Genomic DNA, 19709 nt, shown 5'->3' on the forward strand with positions numbered 1-19709 from the left:
TAGGGATGGCAGTGGACCAGGGAAAGCGGGCCCCCGCCCCTTATGAACCCGAGATAAAGGGCATGAAACGGAGATGAAGGTCAAAATTCATCCCCGTGCGGGGATGGAAGCGGGGATGGACTTACACTTTCCTCCGCCCCGCCCCGCCCCATCCCCATCCCTGCCCCGCCCCGCCCCACCTCACCTCATTAATAATATTACTAAAATACCTAAACCTAACTAATAAAATTACAAAAAACCCACAATAATATATACTAACTTACTAACCCTAAATCATGCAGCACCACGTTCTTCGGCCCTCAGCCCTCTCTCTCTGTCCACCATCGGCGACCATCATTGTCGGTGCCAGATTCGTCCACCAACGGCGATGAAGGTTCTTCATCACCATTGGTGAGCATCATCGTCGACCCTCTTTCCGTCCACCATCGGTGCCAAACACCTCCATCGTACTCGTCTCGAATAATAGGTTGGGACCATCCCTCTCTCTATCCATCGTAACCGTCAGTCGATCAAGATCATCCGTTTGCTACTTAGGGTTGTCATAGCCTCATTTTATTCTCTTTTATTCTCCGTTTTTTTATGGTTACTTGGTTAGGTCTTATTTCATTTGTTGAATCCTCACTTTTGTCTTTTAAGAATGTGTCGTTCCTTCGAAATCCGTAGCCATTTTTTATTTTATCTTTTAAAAACGTATAGTTTTTTTTTAAACCTATACCCCTCTTTTGAAAATTGCTTGAATCATGAGTTTTGTCCTTTAAAAATGCATAGTTTGTTTGAAATCCATGTGCATCTCTTATCGATTATTGCTTGAAGTCTGATTTTGTCACTATGAATAGTTTGCTAGCCATCTGTTTTGGAAGATTGTAGAATGTGGGTATATTATATTTTTCATGGTAGCCACTAGTTTCAATTGAATTTTTGATTCATGGTTCATGTTTTTTTGGCAAGCATTCTTCCAAACTAGCAACATCTTATTTTTGTTGAGAAGCAGCTTGAAGAAGGTCATACCCTAACTGACTACAATATTCAAAAAGGTAAGCACAGTTGGTTTTATGTCTAGAGTATTTGTTATTGTCCTTGTTTTCCTGATTGCCTTTGTTGACTTGTGTACTTGCAGAATCAATACTGCATCTTGTTCTGAGGCTTTGCGGTGGGATTATAGAGCCTGCTTTGATGGCTTTGGCTAGAAAATACAATAAAGAAAAGATGATATGTAGAAAGTAAGTTTTTCTTTTGTTATTGTATCATTCAAAAATATAGACAATGTATTGGGTTATTGTATGAAGACTATGAACAACTGTGCAAGTTTACAAAATATGATACTACTGAATAGTAACATCTATGTTGGAGTTCTACATGATTTGTTAAAGAAGCCTGACAATGAATTTACAATGGCTTTAATCTTGTCTTGGAGCTTGATTATTAAAGAAACTGAGTTCCTATTCATTTTTTTTTGTCCCATCTTCAAGGTCCAGCAAATGCAGTCTTTGATTTTATTTTTCATTTAATTAAATTTCAGTTTCTTCATGTTATAAATAAATATTTTTTTCTAAAGCTGCACTAAAATTGCACAAAAACTTAATGGTCGAAGATGCACTAAAATTGTACAAAAAAAACACTGGACAGCATCGGGGGCAAGGGTGAGGGCGGGGATGAGGATAATTAGTTTGAGACGAGGCAGGGGTGGAAGTCCAAAGTCCCCCCCCCCCCACCCCCCACCACCACGAGGATGGACCAGGGATGGAGGTTAACTTTTTGAGACGGGGCAGGGGTGGAGACCTTGTACCTCGCCCCCGCCCCGGTCCACTGCCATCCCTAAACATGGATCAGGGATGGGCGAGATAGAGCAAAACAAGTTTTAATTTTAACCTTCATCTCTGCCTTCATCCCCACCTTCATCCATGCACGAGTTTTAATTTTAACCTTCATCTCTGCCTTTATCCCCGGAGCAAGGTTGGGCGAGGCCCGTTTTCCTCCACCACCCTTTTGACCCACAACGCAGGTTTGATCTTGCTTTGACCAAGCGAGGCTCCTTGGCTCGGTCTGGTACGCTGGTTTGATCTTGGCCGTCCACGTGGATCATAAAGGCACGAGGGAGGAAGCATGAGTGGCAGCCACGTTTCGTTCTCATCCGTTGATGGCCATAACTCGGCAAAAAATCGGCGAGCTTTTACATTACGTGGAAATAGTTTTGCCACGAGGCAGAAAGTATATCCGAAGGTCGGTCGGAATAATTCGGTGCAGATACCAATGTAACATTTTTTAATTTTTGGCTGTTTTTTTTTGTATTGGAGGTGTATGTATCACGATATTTTCAAAATATCGCAATCTCATTTTTTTTTATGAAAATATTTTGATGTTTATGATTGTATCAGTACAATATTGGTATCAATTTTTTTGGCACGTTATTTAATAGAATGTTCCTTTTTCGTCGTATATTTCATGCTCTTAATTTATTTATGTTTGCCGAGAAAAACAAAGAACTTTTAACGTGTGGTGATAGTTTCATGGCCGAAATCGGCAGAAAATCGATACGCTGCAAGCCTGAATCGGTTATTTTTTAATAGATGTAAAAGAAATAACTAAAAATAATTTTAAAATATTATTTTAAAATTATTTTAACACATGTTTGATTGACACGTAATAATTTTTATTATTTTTTGGCCAATACAGAAGCGATTCACTTGAGTATCAGTACCGATACAGCTGAATCGGTGGCCAAACGATTCAGGGCCCGATACCTATACTGACAATATTGAGTAAAACCAATCTATTTAGGCTATATTCGGATATGATAATATTCGGATTCGAGTGGAGTGATTTCACATTCGACTCGGACTCCAATAAAAGCATTATTCAATTAATGCATGTTTAATAAGGTTGGATTTGTTAAGTACATATATCGGTGCCAAATCCTCCAATTTAATCACTAAATTGTTGTTGCCTACCAATTTTGATGGTGATGTGCCCCTGAAATCTCATAGCACTCCAATTATTTTTGTTTCCATAGATATCTAACCAATCTGTTACAACTTACCTAGATCTGGTTGGACCCTCATATGCATTCGGATCTGGATCGAGTTTTTTGCATCTGCAGTAAGCACAAATCCAAGTCCATACACCTCCAAGATAAAATACATCGAGATCCATAACCGATTAGCATAGAAAGTTAAAGGGGTTTGGATTTGGTAAAATGCTTTCCCTATAATACGTCTAGGTTGCATATGATTATATAGGATTAAATAGTGCTGACGTGGGAAGTGGACCCGAACTGTATAGATCCATAATAATTAGGTTTAATGTGGGTGACATGGATTGATTTGGACTTCTCATCCACATCCATCTAGCCTAAAGTAGCTGATGGCAGAAAAGTTAAGGGACTGATTTGTGAAAACGCATAAGCCAGAGACAATTTTGAAAATCACACATAAGACAGGGACCATGTGGCAGAAACCCCTAGAAAGAATTAGCACCAGTACTTTAAAAAATTAATTTAATTTTTGTAGTGACCTAACATTTGTCACATATTTCTTATCTAGCTAGAGAGTGGACCATAACATCATAAGTTAAATGGCATCATGAGTTCAAAACTCGCGGTGCACATTCCATACTGCAAAGTAGCAAAGTAGAAGCTGGGCCCACTCCCTAGTGGGCTAGGGAAAGCTGAGGCTTTATATTGACAGAGATGCCTTGAAGGGTCCATGTGTCAACCGCTTGTTTATTAGATTATAATATGAATCATGAGACCCAACTACAAATTATTGTAATAAATATATTTCGGCTAAAAAGTGGCAAATTTTTACTATACAAATGACTGTAGCAAATACATTTCGGCTAAAAGGGGTAAATATTAGCAACATAAGAAACTAATGAGTAGAAATCACTATTTCTTTAAAAAATTGAAACTTTGTATAGATCAAATATTATGGATATGATGATCTATATGGTTTGTTTAGTAGAAAACTTGTTTTGAATCATAGATTTATAACAAAATAATTAGATTTTTAAAGGAGTTCAAAAATCAATGGCCCACAATGTGCAAAAATTTCATAACTCAAAAAATTATGTTTTTACATCAGAAAAGCAAGATCTAAGGCTTGATCCTTAACAAACAGACCATGCTGAAAATGTGTAGGTGATTAGATTGAGTTTATACAACTTGCATCTATGATCTCTAGTTCTTTAGTTCCTTACCTTCATTAGTAGCAAATAATTTCTCAGCTAAAAGAGTGGCAAATTAGACCCAAGGGGTTTCCCTATAGTGGAATGGGGCCTAGACCCCGTTTGACGGGTAGTCTAGGTTCAAATCCCATGCGTGTCACCCCCTGCGTAAGCCGAAGCTTCGGCGACTTCTTGGAGTCAAGGGTTAAAACCTCAGAGTTTTACAAAAAAAAAGAGCTCAATATATGATAAATCCCTTCTATCATCCAATGAGTGAGGGTTGCAACTCGGTAGGGACAGATGTCTTGAATTGATTGGTTCCAAACCGTAGAGATGGATTGGGCCCAAAATCTAGACTAATCTCAAAACTGGGTTGATCCTTACAACAACAAACAACAACAACAACTACGCCTTCATCCCAAAACAATTGGGGTCAGCGATATGAACCAAAAAAGAAATTCATTTTGGGTCTTCCACATGAATCCTTTTCCTCCAATCATTTCTATCCAACGCCATGTCCTCGGTGAGGTTCAAAGCATTCATATCCTTTCCTATCATCTCCATCCAAGTCTTCCTAGGCCTACCCCGACCTCTTTTAACTAATATATTTTCCCATTTCTCCAACCTTCTAACTGGAGCATCATTAGGCCTTCGCCGAATATGTCCAAACCACCGTAAACGATTCTCTCGCATCTTATTTTCAATGGGTGCAACACCTACCTTCTTACGTATCTCTTCGTTCTGAATCTTATCTTTTATTGTATTTCCACACATCCATCTAAGCATCCGCATCTCAGCTATACTCATTTTTTGAATATGATGTCTCTTGGCAGCCCAACATTCCGTACCATAAAGTAAAGCGGGTCTAATAGTCGTCCTATAAAACTTTCCCTTCAACCGCAATGGCATTCTACGATCGCACAGCACTCCAGTAGCACTTTTCCATTTCATCCACCCAACCTTTATCCTATGATTTACATCTCCATCAATTTCTCCATACTTTTGAATGATGGATCCCAAATATTTGAAATAATCATTCACCGGTATATCTTGCTCACCAAGCTTCACTACACTCCCATCACTACTTCGTTGCTTACTAAACCGACATTCCATATATTCAGTCTTACTCTTACTCAACTTAAAACCTCTAGCTTCCAATGTCTGTCTCCATAATTCTAACTTAGCATTAACCTCAGCTCTAGACTCATCAATCAAAACAATATCATCAGCAAACAACATACACCACGGTACATTTTCTTGAATTGATCTCGTAAGCTCATCCATCACTATCGCAAATAGGAAAGGGCTTAAAGCAGATCCTTGATGTAACCCAACCGTTATCGGAAAATTGGTTGTCACCCCTCCACAAGTGCGGACATTGGTTACTACTCCTTCATACATATCTTTAATTATACTAATGTACTTGAGAGAAACACCTTTCTTCATCATTGTCCACCAGAGAACGTCCCTAGGTACTCTATCGTATGCCTTCTCTAAATCAATAAAAACCATATGCAAATCTTTGTTCCTTTCTCTATATCTTTCAATAAGTTGTCTAAGAAGATGTATAGCTTCCATAGTTGATCTTCCAGGCATAAAACCAAATTGATTCTCCGATATCATGACAACCTTCCTCAACCTAGACTCAATCACCCTCTCCCAAAGTTTCATAGTATGACTCATGAGTTTTATACCACGATAGTTTGTGCAATCTTGTATATCACCCTTATTCTTATATAAAGGCACCAAAGTACTCTTCCTCCACTCATTAGGCATCTTATTTGTTCGCCAAATCAAGTTAAAAAGATTTGTCAACCATTCTAAACCTTTCTCTCCCAAGCATTTCCAAGCCTCGATAGGTATACCATCTGGGCCAACTGCCCTTCTTGATTTTATTTTCTTCAAAGCCTCTGCAATTTCTTTCTTTTGAATCTTGCGCATGAAGTCACGATTTATCTCATGAAAAGGAATGGAGAAGTCTCCAAGATCTTGAGCATGACTATCATTAAATAGCTTATCAAAATAATCTTTCTATCTCTCCTTAATCTCCTCATCTTTGACTAAAACCCTTTGCGTTTCATCTTTGATACATCTAACCATACCCAAATCCTTCGATTTCCTATCTCTCATCTTTGCAAGCCTATAAATATCCTTCTCGCCTTCTTTGGTATCCAACTTGTCATAAACCTCCTTATATACCTTAGCCCTCGCGTTTCGAACAACTTTTTTAGCTTCCTTCTTTGCTATCATATACTTCTCCAAATTCTCATTATCACGACTCTTACTTAGATTTCTATAACACTCTCTTTTAACCTTAATAGCTAATTTGACATCCTCGTTCCACCATGATGTATCCTTACCTAGTGGTGCACCGCCTTTAGACTCACCCAATACCTCCTTAGCTACTTTTCTCATACCACCCGCTATCTTATTCCACATTGATTCTGAATCCTCCTCGAGACACCAATCAACTTCCTTAACTACCTGCTCTACAAACATTCCTTGTTTAGCTCCTTTCAGTGCCCACCACTTAATTCTAGGATCTATCCTATGTCTATCCCTTTTGCGGCATTGTCTAATTCTAAGATCTAAAATTAAGACTCTATGTTGTGTAGCTACACTTTCTCCTGGTATAACCTTACAATCGATGCAACAACCCCTATCTCTCTTTCTAAGTAGGAAAAAATCTATCTGACTCGTATTAACCCCACTTTTAAATGTTACTAGGTGAGACTCCCTCTTCCTAAACCAAGTGTTTGCTAAGATCATATCATAGGACAAACAAAAATCTAAAATCCTTTCTCCACTTTCATTTTTTTCTCCTATACCATAGCCTCCATGGATATTCTCAAATCCATCCCTACTAATGCCTATATGTCCATTAAGGTCACCGCCGATGAAAAGCTTTTCTCCATAAGATGTCTCTTGTACTACTCCATCTAAATCTTCCCAAAATTGATGCTTAATGGAATCATCTAAACCTACTTGAGGTGCATAAACACTAATAATATTAATAATATCCGTACCTAATACTAATTTAATAAGTAAAATTCTATCACCCTTCCTACGGACCTCAACTACATTATATATAAACTGACGACTCATAACAATCCCTACTCCATTCCTATTCCTATTTATTCCTGTATACCAAATCTTATATCCCCAAGGTTCTATCACTTTAGCTTTCTCACCTACCCATTTGGTCTCTTGAAGACATAAAATATCAATCTTTCTCCTACACATAACATCTACTAACTCTACCAACTTACCAGTTAAAGACCCTATGTTCCAAGTGGCTAACCTAATTTTATGGTCTTGGACTAACTTCTTTACCCCCACCCGTCCAACAAAGCGAGGGAACCCTTGCCTATTTGACACCACACCCGGGCGCCGGTGTGACGCGTCGCTTCTGGGCGACGACCTAGCAACCCTTGCACATTTATCACTGCCTCCGGGCCTAGAGAGTACAGCGCGTCGCTCAGTAGGGAACGCCCCAACGAAATTCTCATATTGGTTCATTTTCATAGGATATGACAAAGTTTTTATGCTGGCTGTCACAGGCCTACCGCAACCCTCCTCCTTTATCCGGGCTTGGGACCGGCAGTGTATAACTACACAGGCGGAGTTTGATCCTTGGGTAAGAAAAATATGAACATGAATTCGTATATTTACAACATCTTTCAATGAGAAGCATAAAATAAGAAGGATGATGCAAAGTAGATGTCACACAAAACCAATATCAGACACCCATTGAGGTAGGACCTGATAGATGAAGAACCATGAATTTGACTCAATCATCTCATGGTCTTTTTACTTCAAGTCCAATCTTATCAGATTTATTTGCCATCCCATTGGTAGTTCCCAACTCAAGGATATCTCCAATTAATGACAATGTTCAATCTCATGAAAATCAAAGAACATCAATTCCAGCAGAAGTGTGACAACTCCCTGTGGGGGTAAGGGGTAAGCTCACAGAGTTTTACACTGCCAGGACAGTGACCATAAGCACGAACAGGCAGATCCAGCGCAACTAGGTCTCTGATATGTCAAAAAATCTGTCTACTGGCAATCCAATGATTTAAAAAGTATGTGCATTATCCATGCAGTTAATGATGGCATGAGTATTTAATAATTTCATTGCTTGGACCTCGTTGACAAGTGATTTGCATTTATCAAATTAAAGAGGAACCAACTGATCCTTGACTATAGTACACAAAAAATTCAAAATGCTTTTTTTATGCAAGCTAGGACAACCTATGATTACAGAAAGATATTTACATCATCTTTGAATGATGAGTAAAACATATAGGAAATACTGATGCATCATATATGTTACAGAAACCAAATTATCTCATTGACTATTCCTTTCATCTAGTATCTGTTGCTTTAGTCCAACCTTATCCTCCGCACCTTATTTCTCATTCCAATGGCAGCTCTCAGCATAAGATATCCCAATAGTGACCCACTTGCAGCCTAAATATTGCACTTGTTATCCAATGGTTTCAAATACATATGGTAATCTTATCCATGCCAATAACTATTGATCTTGTCCTGTTAATTGATCTCCACATTTTTACACAAATGAACACTATAATTCTAAGTTTCTAACAAATTCCACAGAGTTAGCTCTTAGAAGAAGCTAGAAAAGGCTTTGGAGGAATTTCTAAGCTTTCCATATCATCTTCTAGCATTTGAACAACCTTTTTCATGCAAGGGCGGTCTGCAGGGTCCCATTGTATACACCACAATGCTACAATCGCTAGCTTCCTTGCAATGCTCTCTTCTTTCTCAAAGCTTGCTTCAATGGCTGGCTGACTCTGATCTAGGTGGTTATAAATCCATTCAGGAAAATATATTTCATTAGAATTATCTGCTGTATTAGCAATGTACCTCCTCCTCCCAACCATTTCAAGCAATAGCATCCCAAAACTATAAACATCTGACTTGTAAGAGACAACTCCAAAGTTCCGAAAGAACACTTCAGGTGCAATATATCCTATTGTTCCTCTAGCCGCAGTCATTGATACAATGCTCTGATCTTTGCAACACAATTTTGCCATTCCAAAATCAGATATCTTAGGTACAAAGTTATCGTCCAGTAGGATGTTATGTGGCTTGATGTCGAAATGAAGGATTCGCTGATCGCATCCTTGGTGCAGATACTCAATGCCACGAGCAATGCCCATTGCAATGCCATAAAGCTTCTCCCAGCTTAAACTGATGCCTTGTATAGCTTCTTTAGAGGAAATGAACTTTTCTAGAGATTCATTGGGCATGAATTCATATATAAGGGCTTGTTTTGATCCCTCAGAGCAGAAACCAAGAAGGCGAACTATGTTTACATGATGAATTCTTCCAATTGTAGCCACTTCATTGATAAATGCTTCTCCATCACTACTTGTCTTGTCAATCACTTTTATGGCTACAGAAATCCCATTAGGAAGTTCTCCTTTATATACAGTTCCATAACCACCTTGCCCAAGCTTATACTTGAACTTGTTGGATATCCTTTTAATCTCATGGTAGGAATATCTTCTGGGTACAAGGGATTTGTAATCATAGAGAAACTTTTCAACTTTGTGGCCACAATGGATTTGCTTCCTTCTCCTGTGAAAATGTCTTCTGCACATCAGCAGAGCAACCACTGAAAGGACAAAAATGGTACTGATGGTTGCCGATACGCCTACGTGTCCAAACCATGAAATAGAGTCAGTGATCTAAGCAAACTCAAAATCAGTTATTCATTACAAAAAAATAAGGAAAAAGAAGACTCCTAAAGGAGTTTCTGGTCAAGTCTAAAGTGCTGGCTATGTATAGAGATAAGCTTCTACATAGTGGGGGTCGAATGGAGATAGCTGGATGGATAGGTTGGCCTATCATAACTGAGGGGTCTCTGATTGGGATCTAGCCTGCAGATACTGAAAGAACAATAGGTTGCTCTTGGTCTTCTGATCTAACTAGACTGTAAATCAGAAATCCAATGAATGATGTCAAGAAGATTTAAGAAAAGAACAATGGCATAAACATTTTCTACCAGATTATGAACATTTAAAGGAAAACAAAGTATAAATAAAATTTTGATAACCAAATTGCTGAATATATTCACTAATGTTCTCCGTCTTCTATTTAAAAAGAAAACTGCATGAGTTTTACAAATAATCAATTTATACCAAATCAATCTGCACTATAATAATATTTTAAAAGGGGAATATTTTCTCAAGCTCATGGTCCTATAAGTTCTAAAATAGGCCATATTTTCAAGGTCTGTGTTTTCTTCACTAGTTATCATCATCATTCGTATTCATATAGACCATTATAACAAGAATAATAACATTAACTTGAAAACTAAATGACATGGGACAAACCCTTGCAGTTCTATACATTATTCTTCTGTAATCAATAAGAAATTTAGTCATTCTTGGAGAAAAAAAAGTTTGTATCGATGTCACAAAATTCAAGAATTACAATTACTACCGGTACACAAGTACTTACATTGGCTGCTAATTGTACAAGTGTTTTACCTTATGAATTTTGATATATTTCACTACTTCACATGATGTTTAAACAGACATTAGCTTATCTGATTTCACTTATGAGGCTGGTTTGCATACTCTACAAGCCCCCCCAAACTCAATATCAGGAGATGTAGGGTATCATTCCTCTGGGACATCCCAGAATCACCTTGTCTCCAACTGACACGGGTAGCATAGGTAGGAAACTAAACTTGAAACCGGAGACATATTTACGTTTCATAAAGTTGGTGATCTTGATGCTTAAGAGGCTTACCAGCTATGATCTTCTTCTTCCTCGTTGTTGCTTTCATGAGCTTGCCTGCAGATGGAGGATCACAGAAACTATGTCAGTAAGCCAATAATAATGGTTCCATTTGCAGTTATAAAGGTGGCTTCAACAATCAGATTGATGACAATAAAGTATACCGAGTTTCTCCATGTAAATCAAATACGAGCTCAGATGTCATGGTTGGCTCGAGCCAAGTTTCTTCTGAACAAGTTATGCTTAGTCAAAGTAGGTATTTAATTTGGAGAATCAGCCGTGTTAGGATCTTAGGAAAGAAAAGCCACCAAGAAGAAACAAAGTCTATATGGTCCTGGCATTGTTGAGCATAAGTCTAAACAGCTTCAAAGACTTGGTATGTAAGACACTGAAATTGATCCATTCCAGCTGCAGCAAAGTAGGCTAAGACCATGGCGGTTTCAAGACGAAACCGAACTTGAGGTGCTGGTACTGAGTCTGGGACTGACCTGATCTAGCATAAGCATGACCACATCTGGGTCAAGATATATAAATAGCATAAAGTGGATCCAATGAAAACTTAATTTGTTTATAGTTATTACATTATGAAAATAGCTAGTGTGTCTTAATTATAACTAGTCTCTGATCTGGAATTAGTTTGAAAGTTTATAAACCAGAACATGTCCATATCTGACTCTAAGCATGTGGGTCCGCTCGATTAGTTCATTGTGCATGATGAACCAGGTCTTATCAGACCCTTGGGTTGGAATTGGGCCATATCCGACCAGTTTCCAGTCCTAGTACTATCCCCCCCAACTCTAGCTCCCAAACAGAACCTTGGATAAATCCTAACTCAAACACTCGATTTCGTATACATCATTTTATGCATAAATACAACCTTTTACATCTAGAAGTGAGATAGTATGAGACGTCACCCATACTCTCTGGCCGATACAATACCTTCTGAAAAGGGTAAGCTATCTAGATCCGACCCCAGATATGCCTATACCCGACTTGGCTGTGAGTTGTCACTACCATATCATTTTCTTACTTAAAAAGTATGTTATGGAAAAAGAGATCAGTTCATATCATAGTTACCAGAAAATGAAATGGATACGAGAAGCAATACATGATAGTATGAAGCCAAAAGCCAGATCCGGTTGATAGAAGCATGCATATGAAAGGAGAAAAACGTAAGAAGCCAGAGAGAAGTGCTAAGGATGCAAGGGGGAATCTATTTGCAAAGTGGGATATTCATTAAAGTGGAGCGGGTTTCCCATATTTCGAAAGCGGGTTTCTTAATGCTTCCTCTTGTTTCTAGAAAGTGAAGAGTTTCTAGCTTTTGAAGTGTGCTTTTAGGGAAGCTTGCAAATGAAGAAGTGAGCTTCTCCATCTAGCAACTATGATTCACACATTTGTGAGTAGCAATGGGTCAGATTTAACCTGGACCTGACCCATACCAAACCCTATAGGGTCAGGCCATCCAGTTATAACTCTGGGTCATACTCAAAGGGTCCGATGAATATATAGAGTCGGGTATGATTTGTGAAATTTCATACCAAACCCGGGACTGACACAAATTCTGACTAAGATCTGCCATTTTTCAATGTAATGAAGATAAAAGATATTATTTTACCAGGTAGGTCCATAAAGATAAAATATATTATCTTACAGTGGACCTACTTAAGGGTGGGCATAGGGCCGGCCCAGCCCAGTCAACACCGGGCCCATTGGGAAAACCTTGGTCCACGGCCCACTCTATGGGGCTAATCCGGCCGGGCCTATTATATAATATATATATATATATATATATATTATGTTATATATATATAATAACGGGCTGGACTGGGCCGGCCCGTGTTGGCCCGCTTCGGGCCAAGCCAGGGCCAATTATACTGGCCAAAGGCCCGGTCCATGACGGTCTGGGCCGGGCCGGCCTAAGTCCCACCTCTACGCCTACTGATTGCCAGAACGGACTTGGGGTATGACAGCAAGTGAAGTGATGAACCCTTATCACCAGTCAAAAAATAAGCTATGAGTGATATATCATCCTCACCATCCACGTCCATCGCAGCAATTCCTCGGGCACAACATGTAGCAATCAGTGGGATCCACTTTATATATGATGCGAGATGTCATCATTGGGCCCCAGAGGTTGCTCCGATGGACGGCGAAGATGTTGGTGTCGGTGATACGGTATTTCACCTTCTCCCCAACTCCACACCACCAGCTACCAAAACAAGACTACTTTGTCTCTTATTCAATATATCGCCAAGTTTAGGTGAGCTACTGTCTGCTTGTGAGTTAAAAGTCATAAAGACTCATATATCACGTGTAAATGTGGTGTGATGCACCTTTTTCAAATACAATGGGCCTAGATATAAAAAGGCCGGAAAACGAATCAGGACTACCAAAAGCTTATATATCCCAAATATCAACGATATTTTAAAAATAATATGATTTTATCGCCATATTAATGTTCAAAAAGGCTGATCTTTTTAAAATATAGTCAATATTAAAAATATTGTATTTTTATCACAATCTTCACGCGGTTAGAGTTGTTCTCATATATTCAATTTCTTAAATAGTTTTACATATATTTTTAATAAAATGCATGTGCCAATACATTCCCGATATAAACACATTTTAATTTATCGCAAGATTTTCCTCTCCCCAGAAAGAGAGAACACGGATCCCAGCACTTGAAATAGGATGGGTTTCATCATGCATTCAATCCTATCCATTCGATCAATGGCTAGATGGTTTTGCTGGATGGCTAGGATTGAATGTATGATGAAACCCATCTTGTTTCAAACGATGGGATCCTTGTTCAGAAAGAGATAATGTGGGCATTACTCAAAATTAGTCCTAATTTAATTTGTCTTTTTTTTTTATTTATCAGTCATTTCATTCAATACAAACGGCGCTAAAAAACTACTACCAATAATACAAAAAAAAAAAAAACAAGAGAAAAAAGAGAGGAAGGAGCCACTCACCGGCAAGTGCGGGATCGGCGGTGCTGCAATTCGCCGCCTGGAGAGGCCCGTCCTCGCAGAAGCATACGAAGGACTTAGCCCTGCTATCGAACCCGCATCGCCCGCCGGACGCACCACAACTGAGACAGGCCAGCGAGTCGCCGCCGACGTTCCACTGCAGCGCGAACCCGGCGGACCACGCGGCAGGAAAAGCGCCCGCCCCGGCCGTGACCGCCGAGGCCAACACTGGAACCCTTACTATCTGCTCGCAGCTGAACGCCACGACGGATGCCGAGAAAGAGTCGTCGAGAAAGGCGTAGGAATAGAGGCCAGCGCTGGCGTTGGAGCAAGGCGGCACCACATTGGCGGTGAAGTCGAAGGAAGAAATGTAACCACCACCAGTGGGAGGAGTGGTGCATTTGTAGTAGAACGTGGTGTTTCTGTTGGTGGGCAGAGCGAGGCTGAAGGGTGAGTTGGTGATAGTGGAGAAGGTGATGTTTCGGTTGGGGTATGTGCAGGATTTGTTGCCGACCATTTGGCTGGCGTCTAAGGCGATGGTGATGGTTTGGGAGGTGTAGTTTATGGCCTTGACGGTGAAGTTGAGGGTGGGGGTCTTGAGTAGGAGGGTGGTGTTGCTTTGGCAGATGAGGTTGAAGCCAGGGTGACCGCAGTTGGGTTGGGATGGAAGGTAGAAGGGGTATCGGATGGTGATGCCATTGGAGCAGGTTTGAGGGGCGCAGGATTCGTATTGGGGGTCTACTGCACAATCGGCCAGCAAGAAGAAGAAGAAGAAGAGGGTGATGGTGGTTGACAGGATTGTGAGGGATGAGGAGAGGCTGTTGTGGGGAGACATTTAGAACAGGAGATTCGATCGATGCTTGGATATGAGAGAGAATGAGAAGGGGCGAGGTGTCGAGCAGGAGCAGAAGGAAACTGTTTTCCAACTTTTAACAAATCTACTATATAAAAATTGGGTTCTAAAATTTCAGAATTGTTAAGAAATTCAACAGTGAGGAGGGGGGAGAGAGAATCAAACTTATGGTCAACTCTACGGGGGAAGAGAGAGAGAGAGAGAGAGAGAATCAAAATTCTGTGTGATGAAATCCAAGCCGTTGGATTTTCAGGACAAGAGTCTAGGTCATGGTTGGCGGTACCGAGTGTGCAGTAGTACATTCATATTAAGTTTGTCAAAGCTAGTTGACAATGAGAGAGGATCACGTCAAGTCAGCATGAACGACACCCATCAAAACAGTGATCAAGCTCATTGTGAGCCGTTAATTTTAAACCATTAGGTTGCCGTTCATCTGAAATGCGAACGACATCAAAAATAAAAGTGGGGCCCATCCAAGTGATGGGCATACCGTTCATCTTGAGATCAACGGCATCCAAAAGTGCTCTCCGTCAGAACACACTCTGACCTGATCCGGTCTCGTTGACACCGGGCAAGAGTTTAGTGGACTAATCACAAATGGGGCACGCCTACTCCCCACAAACCAAAACGAAAATTGTATTAGAAAAGTATTTTTTTTTCTAAATTTAGGAAACTACTTATATATATATTTTTATACTAAAAGCAAAAAAAAAAGCAATAAATTCCTCTTTGTTTTCTCCTCAGGCAGCTCTTTCTCTCTCTCCAACCAATTAATCTTCAGCCTCAAGCATTCTAGCTTGGCTGGTCGGTGGTATACAGCTGTCGTTAATTTGGAAACTATCGTGACCGATAACCGCGTTATGGAACTGTGTTAACTTAAATATAATACAGTGCCTCAACTCGTCATATCTAGCAGCTATCTTATTCAAAATTGCGAAAAGAAAGTTTATCAGATGTTATTCTAGAAGGCTCTAATTAGGGTGTCAACGGGCCTGGTTTACCTGAACCCGACCCAAACCAAACCCTATAGGGTCCGGATATGGTGATAGAAAAAAAGACCCGGGTCTGGACCCAAAAGTCTGATTAAGACATGGACTCAGGTATAGTTTGTGAAATTTTATATCAAACCCGGACCTGTGATTAAGACCTGCAAATTTTCAATGTAAAAATGATAAAAAGATATGGTTTTACCGGGTTTGGTTCATGTATTTTCTATCGGGTCCGCATATGGTTTTTCTTATAGTGGACCCGATTAGACCCGATATCATACCCAAAAATCTGGTACAAGTCTGGTTTCACTTGGATCTAAACCAAACCTGACCCGTTGAGACACCTAGCTCTAATAATGCAATAAAATATATACATTCAATGCCACCCTCATGGATTCCAAACCAGAAAATCCCTCATCTAAAAACTCTAAATTTCTTTTGTTTATTTTTTTTTTTGGCACATCTGAACCTCCATATATGCCCCTTGAAATATTGTTTGGTTTAATACATATTTGGAATATTTTTTTCTAGCATATATATCAAATTTTCTCGGAGTTGAAAAATCAACGGCCATAGATGATTTGGAATTTCAACTATCAAAAAATCATATTATTGAAAAAATTACGATCCAAAGGACCGTTCCTGCAATTTTGACTAAGTTGAGCACATATATAAATATGGGATCAGAATTAGTCAAAACAACCTCCCCTAAAAGTTTCAATAAGGGGTTTTGGAAAGCCACAAGGGTTGCCGATATTTTCTCTTTATAAAATAGGGAAATGTTATGGTGGTTCAGTACCATGATACCATAATGCTATTACACACTCTTATTTGTATAAATCTAACCACTAAATGGTAAATCTACCCATACAGACGTGTTTAGCACATAATGGCATAAAAATCATATTTTGCCCTACATATTTCATTTCAGTTTCAGAAACACCAAAAGACTTGTTTCTAAATGCATATGAAACTAGTCCCTAAGAATATAGGAAACTAGTTTCTTATGCAAGTAAAACCAGTACTAAACTTGGTTTCATCTATAAATGCATATGAAACTCGTCCCTAAGAATATATGAAACCAGCTTCTTATATAAGTGAAACCAGTACTAAATTAATTTGATTTCGTCTATTTGGCAATAATTGACATGGGATAATAGGACCTCCACAACCCCCTCTTATACCTTTCCTATATGTGTGGATCTACCTTACTTTCATTGAAATCATCAGCAGATTTCTCTCACTTCCATTGAGGCTGCCATAGAAGGTTATTTTGTTTTCTTTAATCTAAATATGATTTTTATACTTTTTATATCAATTTTATGATTGAGATTTGAGAAGACATACAAGAGATCATTCTCATACTTGCATATGCTTTTCATAAATTCTTGCAAGAGGCATCCCTTACATCATTAGCTTCAGATTGTTTTATGTTTTTTTTTAGTTACTGTCTTAAAATATATTACTTTCAATATTTTGTTTTTACATGTTGCTTGAGACATTGGCCTATTGCTATAGCTTTTCTTAACATTTCTTTTATCATAATATATATGATGACATTATTCTTTTAACATAAATGATGATATGTAATTTCCAAAAGCTCATACCATCATCAAGAAAACCACATATCAAAATCTTGTATCAATGTCTACTAGAAACTCATACCAAAAAATTTTAGATACATGTTTCAATAAAAATATACCTGAAACTTTTGAGAGCCTTGCATACCCCCTACTCATATCTCATACCCGTATCAGTCTCTGGCAATTATAGTTTATTTACTATATTAGAAGGTTTTATCATGTCTAATACACCATAAGATTCCAATTTTACTATAGTGAAAATCAACAGCTCACAATTAATGAAAATAAGGGTGGTTTAAAAATGGTATTAAACATCATATTTCATTCAATTTTAACATATGAACATAATAAATAACGCATGCATAACAAGATCCAATGAATAGATTTTGAGTTTCGAGCTTAGATCTATGTAAATCAACTGTGTATCACCATAAGCTATGGTGATTTTATTACCACCGGTCTAAAATATTTAAACTTTACAATGTTTGCCATTAACAAGCACATTATAAATGTTCTAAAATCTGACAGTATCATCTCACGGTGTTACGGATAATCTGACTAAGTTAATAAAAGATTTTTTCTCTTGAAAAAAATGAAAACAATGTCTGTAAATACTTTCCATATGAAAAAAAGTCTGCAGATACTAGTAAACAAGTCGAATAAACCAAACAAGGTACATTTGGGCTTGGCTCATGCTTGTGTTTAGCCGAGCCAAGCTCAAGCTCGACTCATCCCTAAACGAGATGAGCCAACTCATGTAAAAACATTTCATGTTATTCATACATGAATATATATATATATATATATATATATATATATGTATATAATGCATATATATTTTATGTATTGCACTTAATTAATAGTTCATATTTTATGTATACGTTTTCCGTGCATCATTTTCTTTGTGTGTATATTTTAAGCATTTTCCTCTTTATATATTACCCTTGAAATATATATGCACATAATATATATATTTTTATCTATAAGATTAACCGAACCAAGTGCTCACGTTTAAGCTAAACAAGCTGCTCCGTTCGTTTACCAGCCCTAGTAAATACATACCAATGAAGAGACTCTTGATAATGCAATAAAACACATTAAATAAACTAATCATACCAACGGGAGCTCCACTCGTCTGGTAAGAGCAGTTAGTGCATTTCCCCAGGTGTTAGGTTGTTGCAACTTCGAATCACACTGGGATTAACTGTTGTAAGAAGGAGGGGTTTTCAAATTTTTTTTTAAAGGCAATCTGGGATTAGCCCCCTTACCAGTTATACAACTATATATATCATTGGGTTTTGAATCTGCAACGTCTCAACACAAGGTGACCCGCACTAGCTGCTCCTACCAGAAAATGAGGGGGTCTCAATTCCCTCTGCTCTGTTAATGGGGAAAAACAAACAGGCTAATTCAATGAATGTTTGTAAGCATTTCATTACTTCCTGCTAGTGTTAAGTGATTTCTAAACCTTCATATGGGAACTATGAAAAGTTGGTACGTTAAAAAGTTGGAAATGAAAGTGGGTTCCACCTAAGTCTCATTTCCTTTCCCCATCCTGACATTTTCCAGTGGTTTACTCATGAAATCATGCTTATTTGTCAATAACTTACTGTATTGACCAACCAACTTCATTTACATGAAAACATTACTGTAGGAGTTCACTATAGCATGAAAGACACAAAATCATTAGAAAAAATACACGATTACAAAAGGTTTTGTATTCAAAAGGATGTATCAATAAAGGTCATAAAAAAAACAAGTTGCAAAGAAATCTGCAAATGATATATGTGGGTAAAATTTGGCTTTGGTGTTAAAAATAGGTAAAAAAGAAAGAAAGAAAATGTATATAACATTTTTTTTATCGGCAGAGAATGCTGCAGTTAGGCAGTCCCCTACCAGTTATATATATATATGCACGAGCTCTCCCAAGCTGAAGACCCTGTGTTCGGGGCTCTCACGAGCTGAACACCCTGTGTTCGGGTTCAACCGGTTTAAGCTAAACAAGCTGCTCATTGCTCAGCTTGGCAGCTATACGAACCAATCACGTACGAGTTCGTGATTAACCGAACGGAGCCGAGTCTCTATATGCTTGATTCGTTTACCAGCCATAGGGACCTCAAAGAAGAATTCAGCATGGTCCGAATGCTAGGAACCAGCTCTTAGATTGTGTTTTTTTTTTTACAAAAAAATGCATTTTTATAAACTGAAGAAATTATCAATGTCATAGTCAGACGATCCAACAGCTGATCCTCACTAACCAAACCATGTAGTGTAAGGTTAGTTTCATTAAAAACAACAAGAAATGAAAAATGAAAAAAACCCATTTGTATGCAATGGCAATATATATATAATTTTTAGCTTTTATTATACTGGACAT

At 38.4% G+C, this 19709-nt stretch overlaps 2 protein-coding genes across 2 annotated transcripts; both read right to left on the reverse strand.

Annotated features, from left to right (window-relative positions):
- Positions 1-8399: 8399 nt before the first annotated feature.
- LOC149831915 (rust resistance kinase Lr10-like) lies at positions 8400-9930 on the reverse strand. Its single transcript, XM_090014224.1, has one exon. The coding sequence runs from the start codon at positions 9789-9791 to the stop codon at positions 8784-8786; it is 1008 nt and encodes a 335-aa protein (XP_089870350.1). The 5' UTR covers positions 9792-9930; the 3' UTR covers positions 8400-8783.
- On the reverse strand, positions 9929-14742 carry LOC149831916 (LEAF RUST 10 DISEASE-RESISTANCE LOCUS RECEPTOR-LIKE PROTEIN KINASE-like 1.2). The gene is made up of 3 exons (XM_090013111.1): positions 13911-14742; positions 10948-10992; positions 9929-10079 (listed from the first exon to the last, which is right to left on the reverse strand). The coding sequence occupies exons 1-3, from the start codon at positions 14740-14742 to the stop codon at positions 10066-10068; spliced, it is 891 nt and encodes a 296-aa protein (XP_089869237.1). The 3' UTR covers positions 9929-10065.
- Positions 14743-19709: the final 4967 nt, after the last annotated feature.

This window comes from Nuphar pumila, chromosome 7 (assembly GCF_984573655.1).
Source record: "Nuphar pumila chromosome 7, dmNupPumi1.hap1.1, whole genome shotgun sequence".
In the NCBI taxonomy this organism is placed as follows: Eukaryota; Viridiplantae; Streptophyta; class Magnoliopsida; order Nymphaeales; family Nymphaeaceae; genus Nuphar; species Nuphar pumila.

Bases quoted from the DNA above. Each gene is read 5' to 3' on its own strand.
- LOC149831915 (XM_090014224.1), bottom strand. From the start codon at position 9,791: ATGTGCAGAAGACATTTTCACAGGAGAAGGAAGCAAATCCATTGTGGC.
- LOC149831916 (XM_090013111.1), bottom strand. From the start codon at position 14,742: ATGTCTCCCCACAACAGCCTCTCCTCATCCCTCACAATCCTGTCAACC. The intron at 10,993-13,910 runs GTGAGTGGCTCC...CTCCATCTGCAG, and splicing joins CGCCGATCCCGCACTTGCCG to GCAAGCTCATGAAAGCAACA.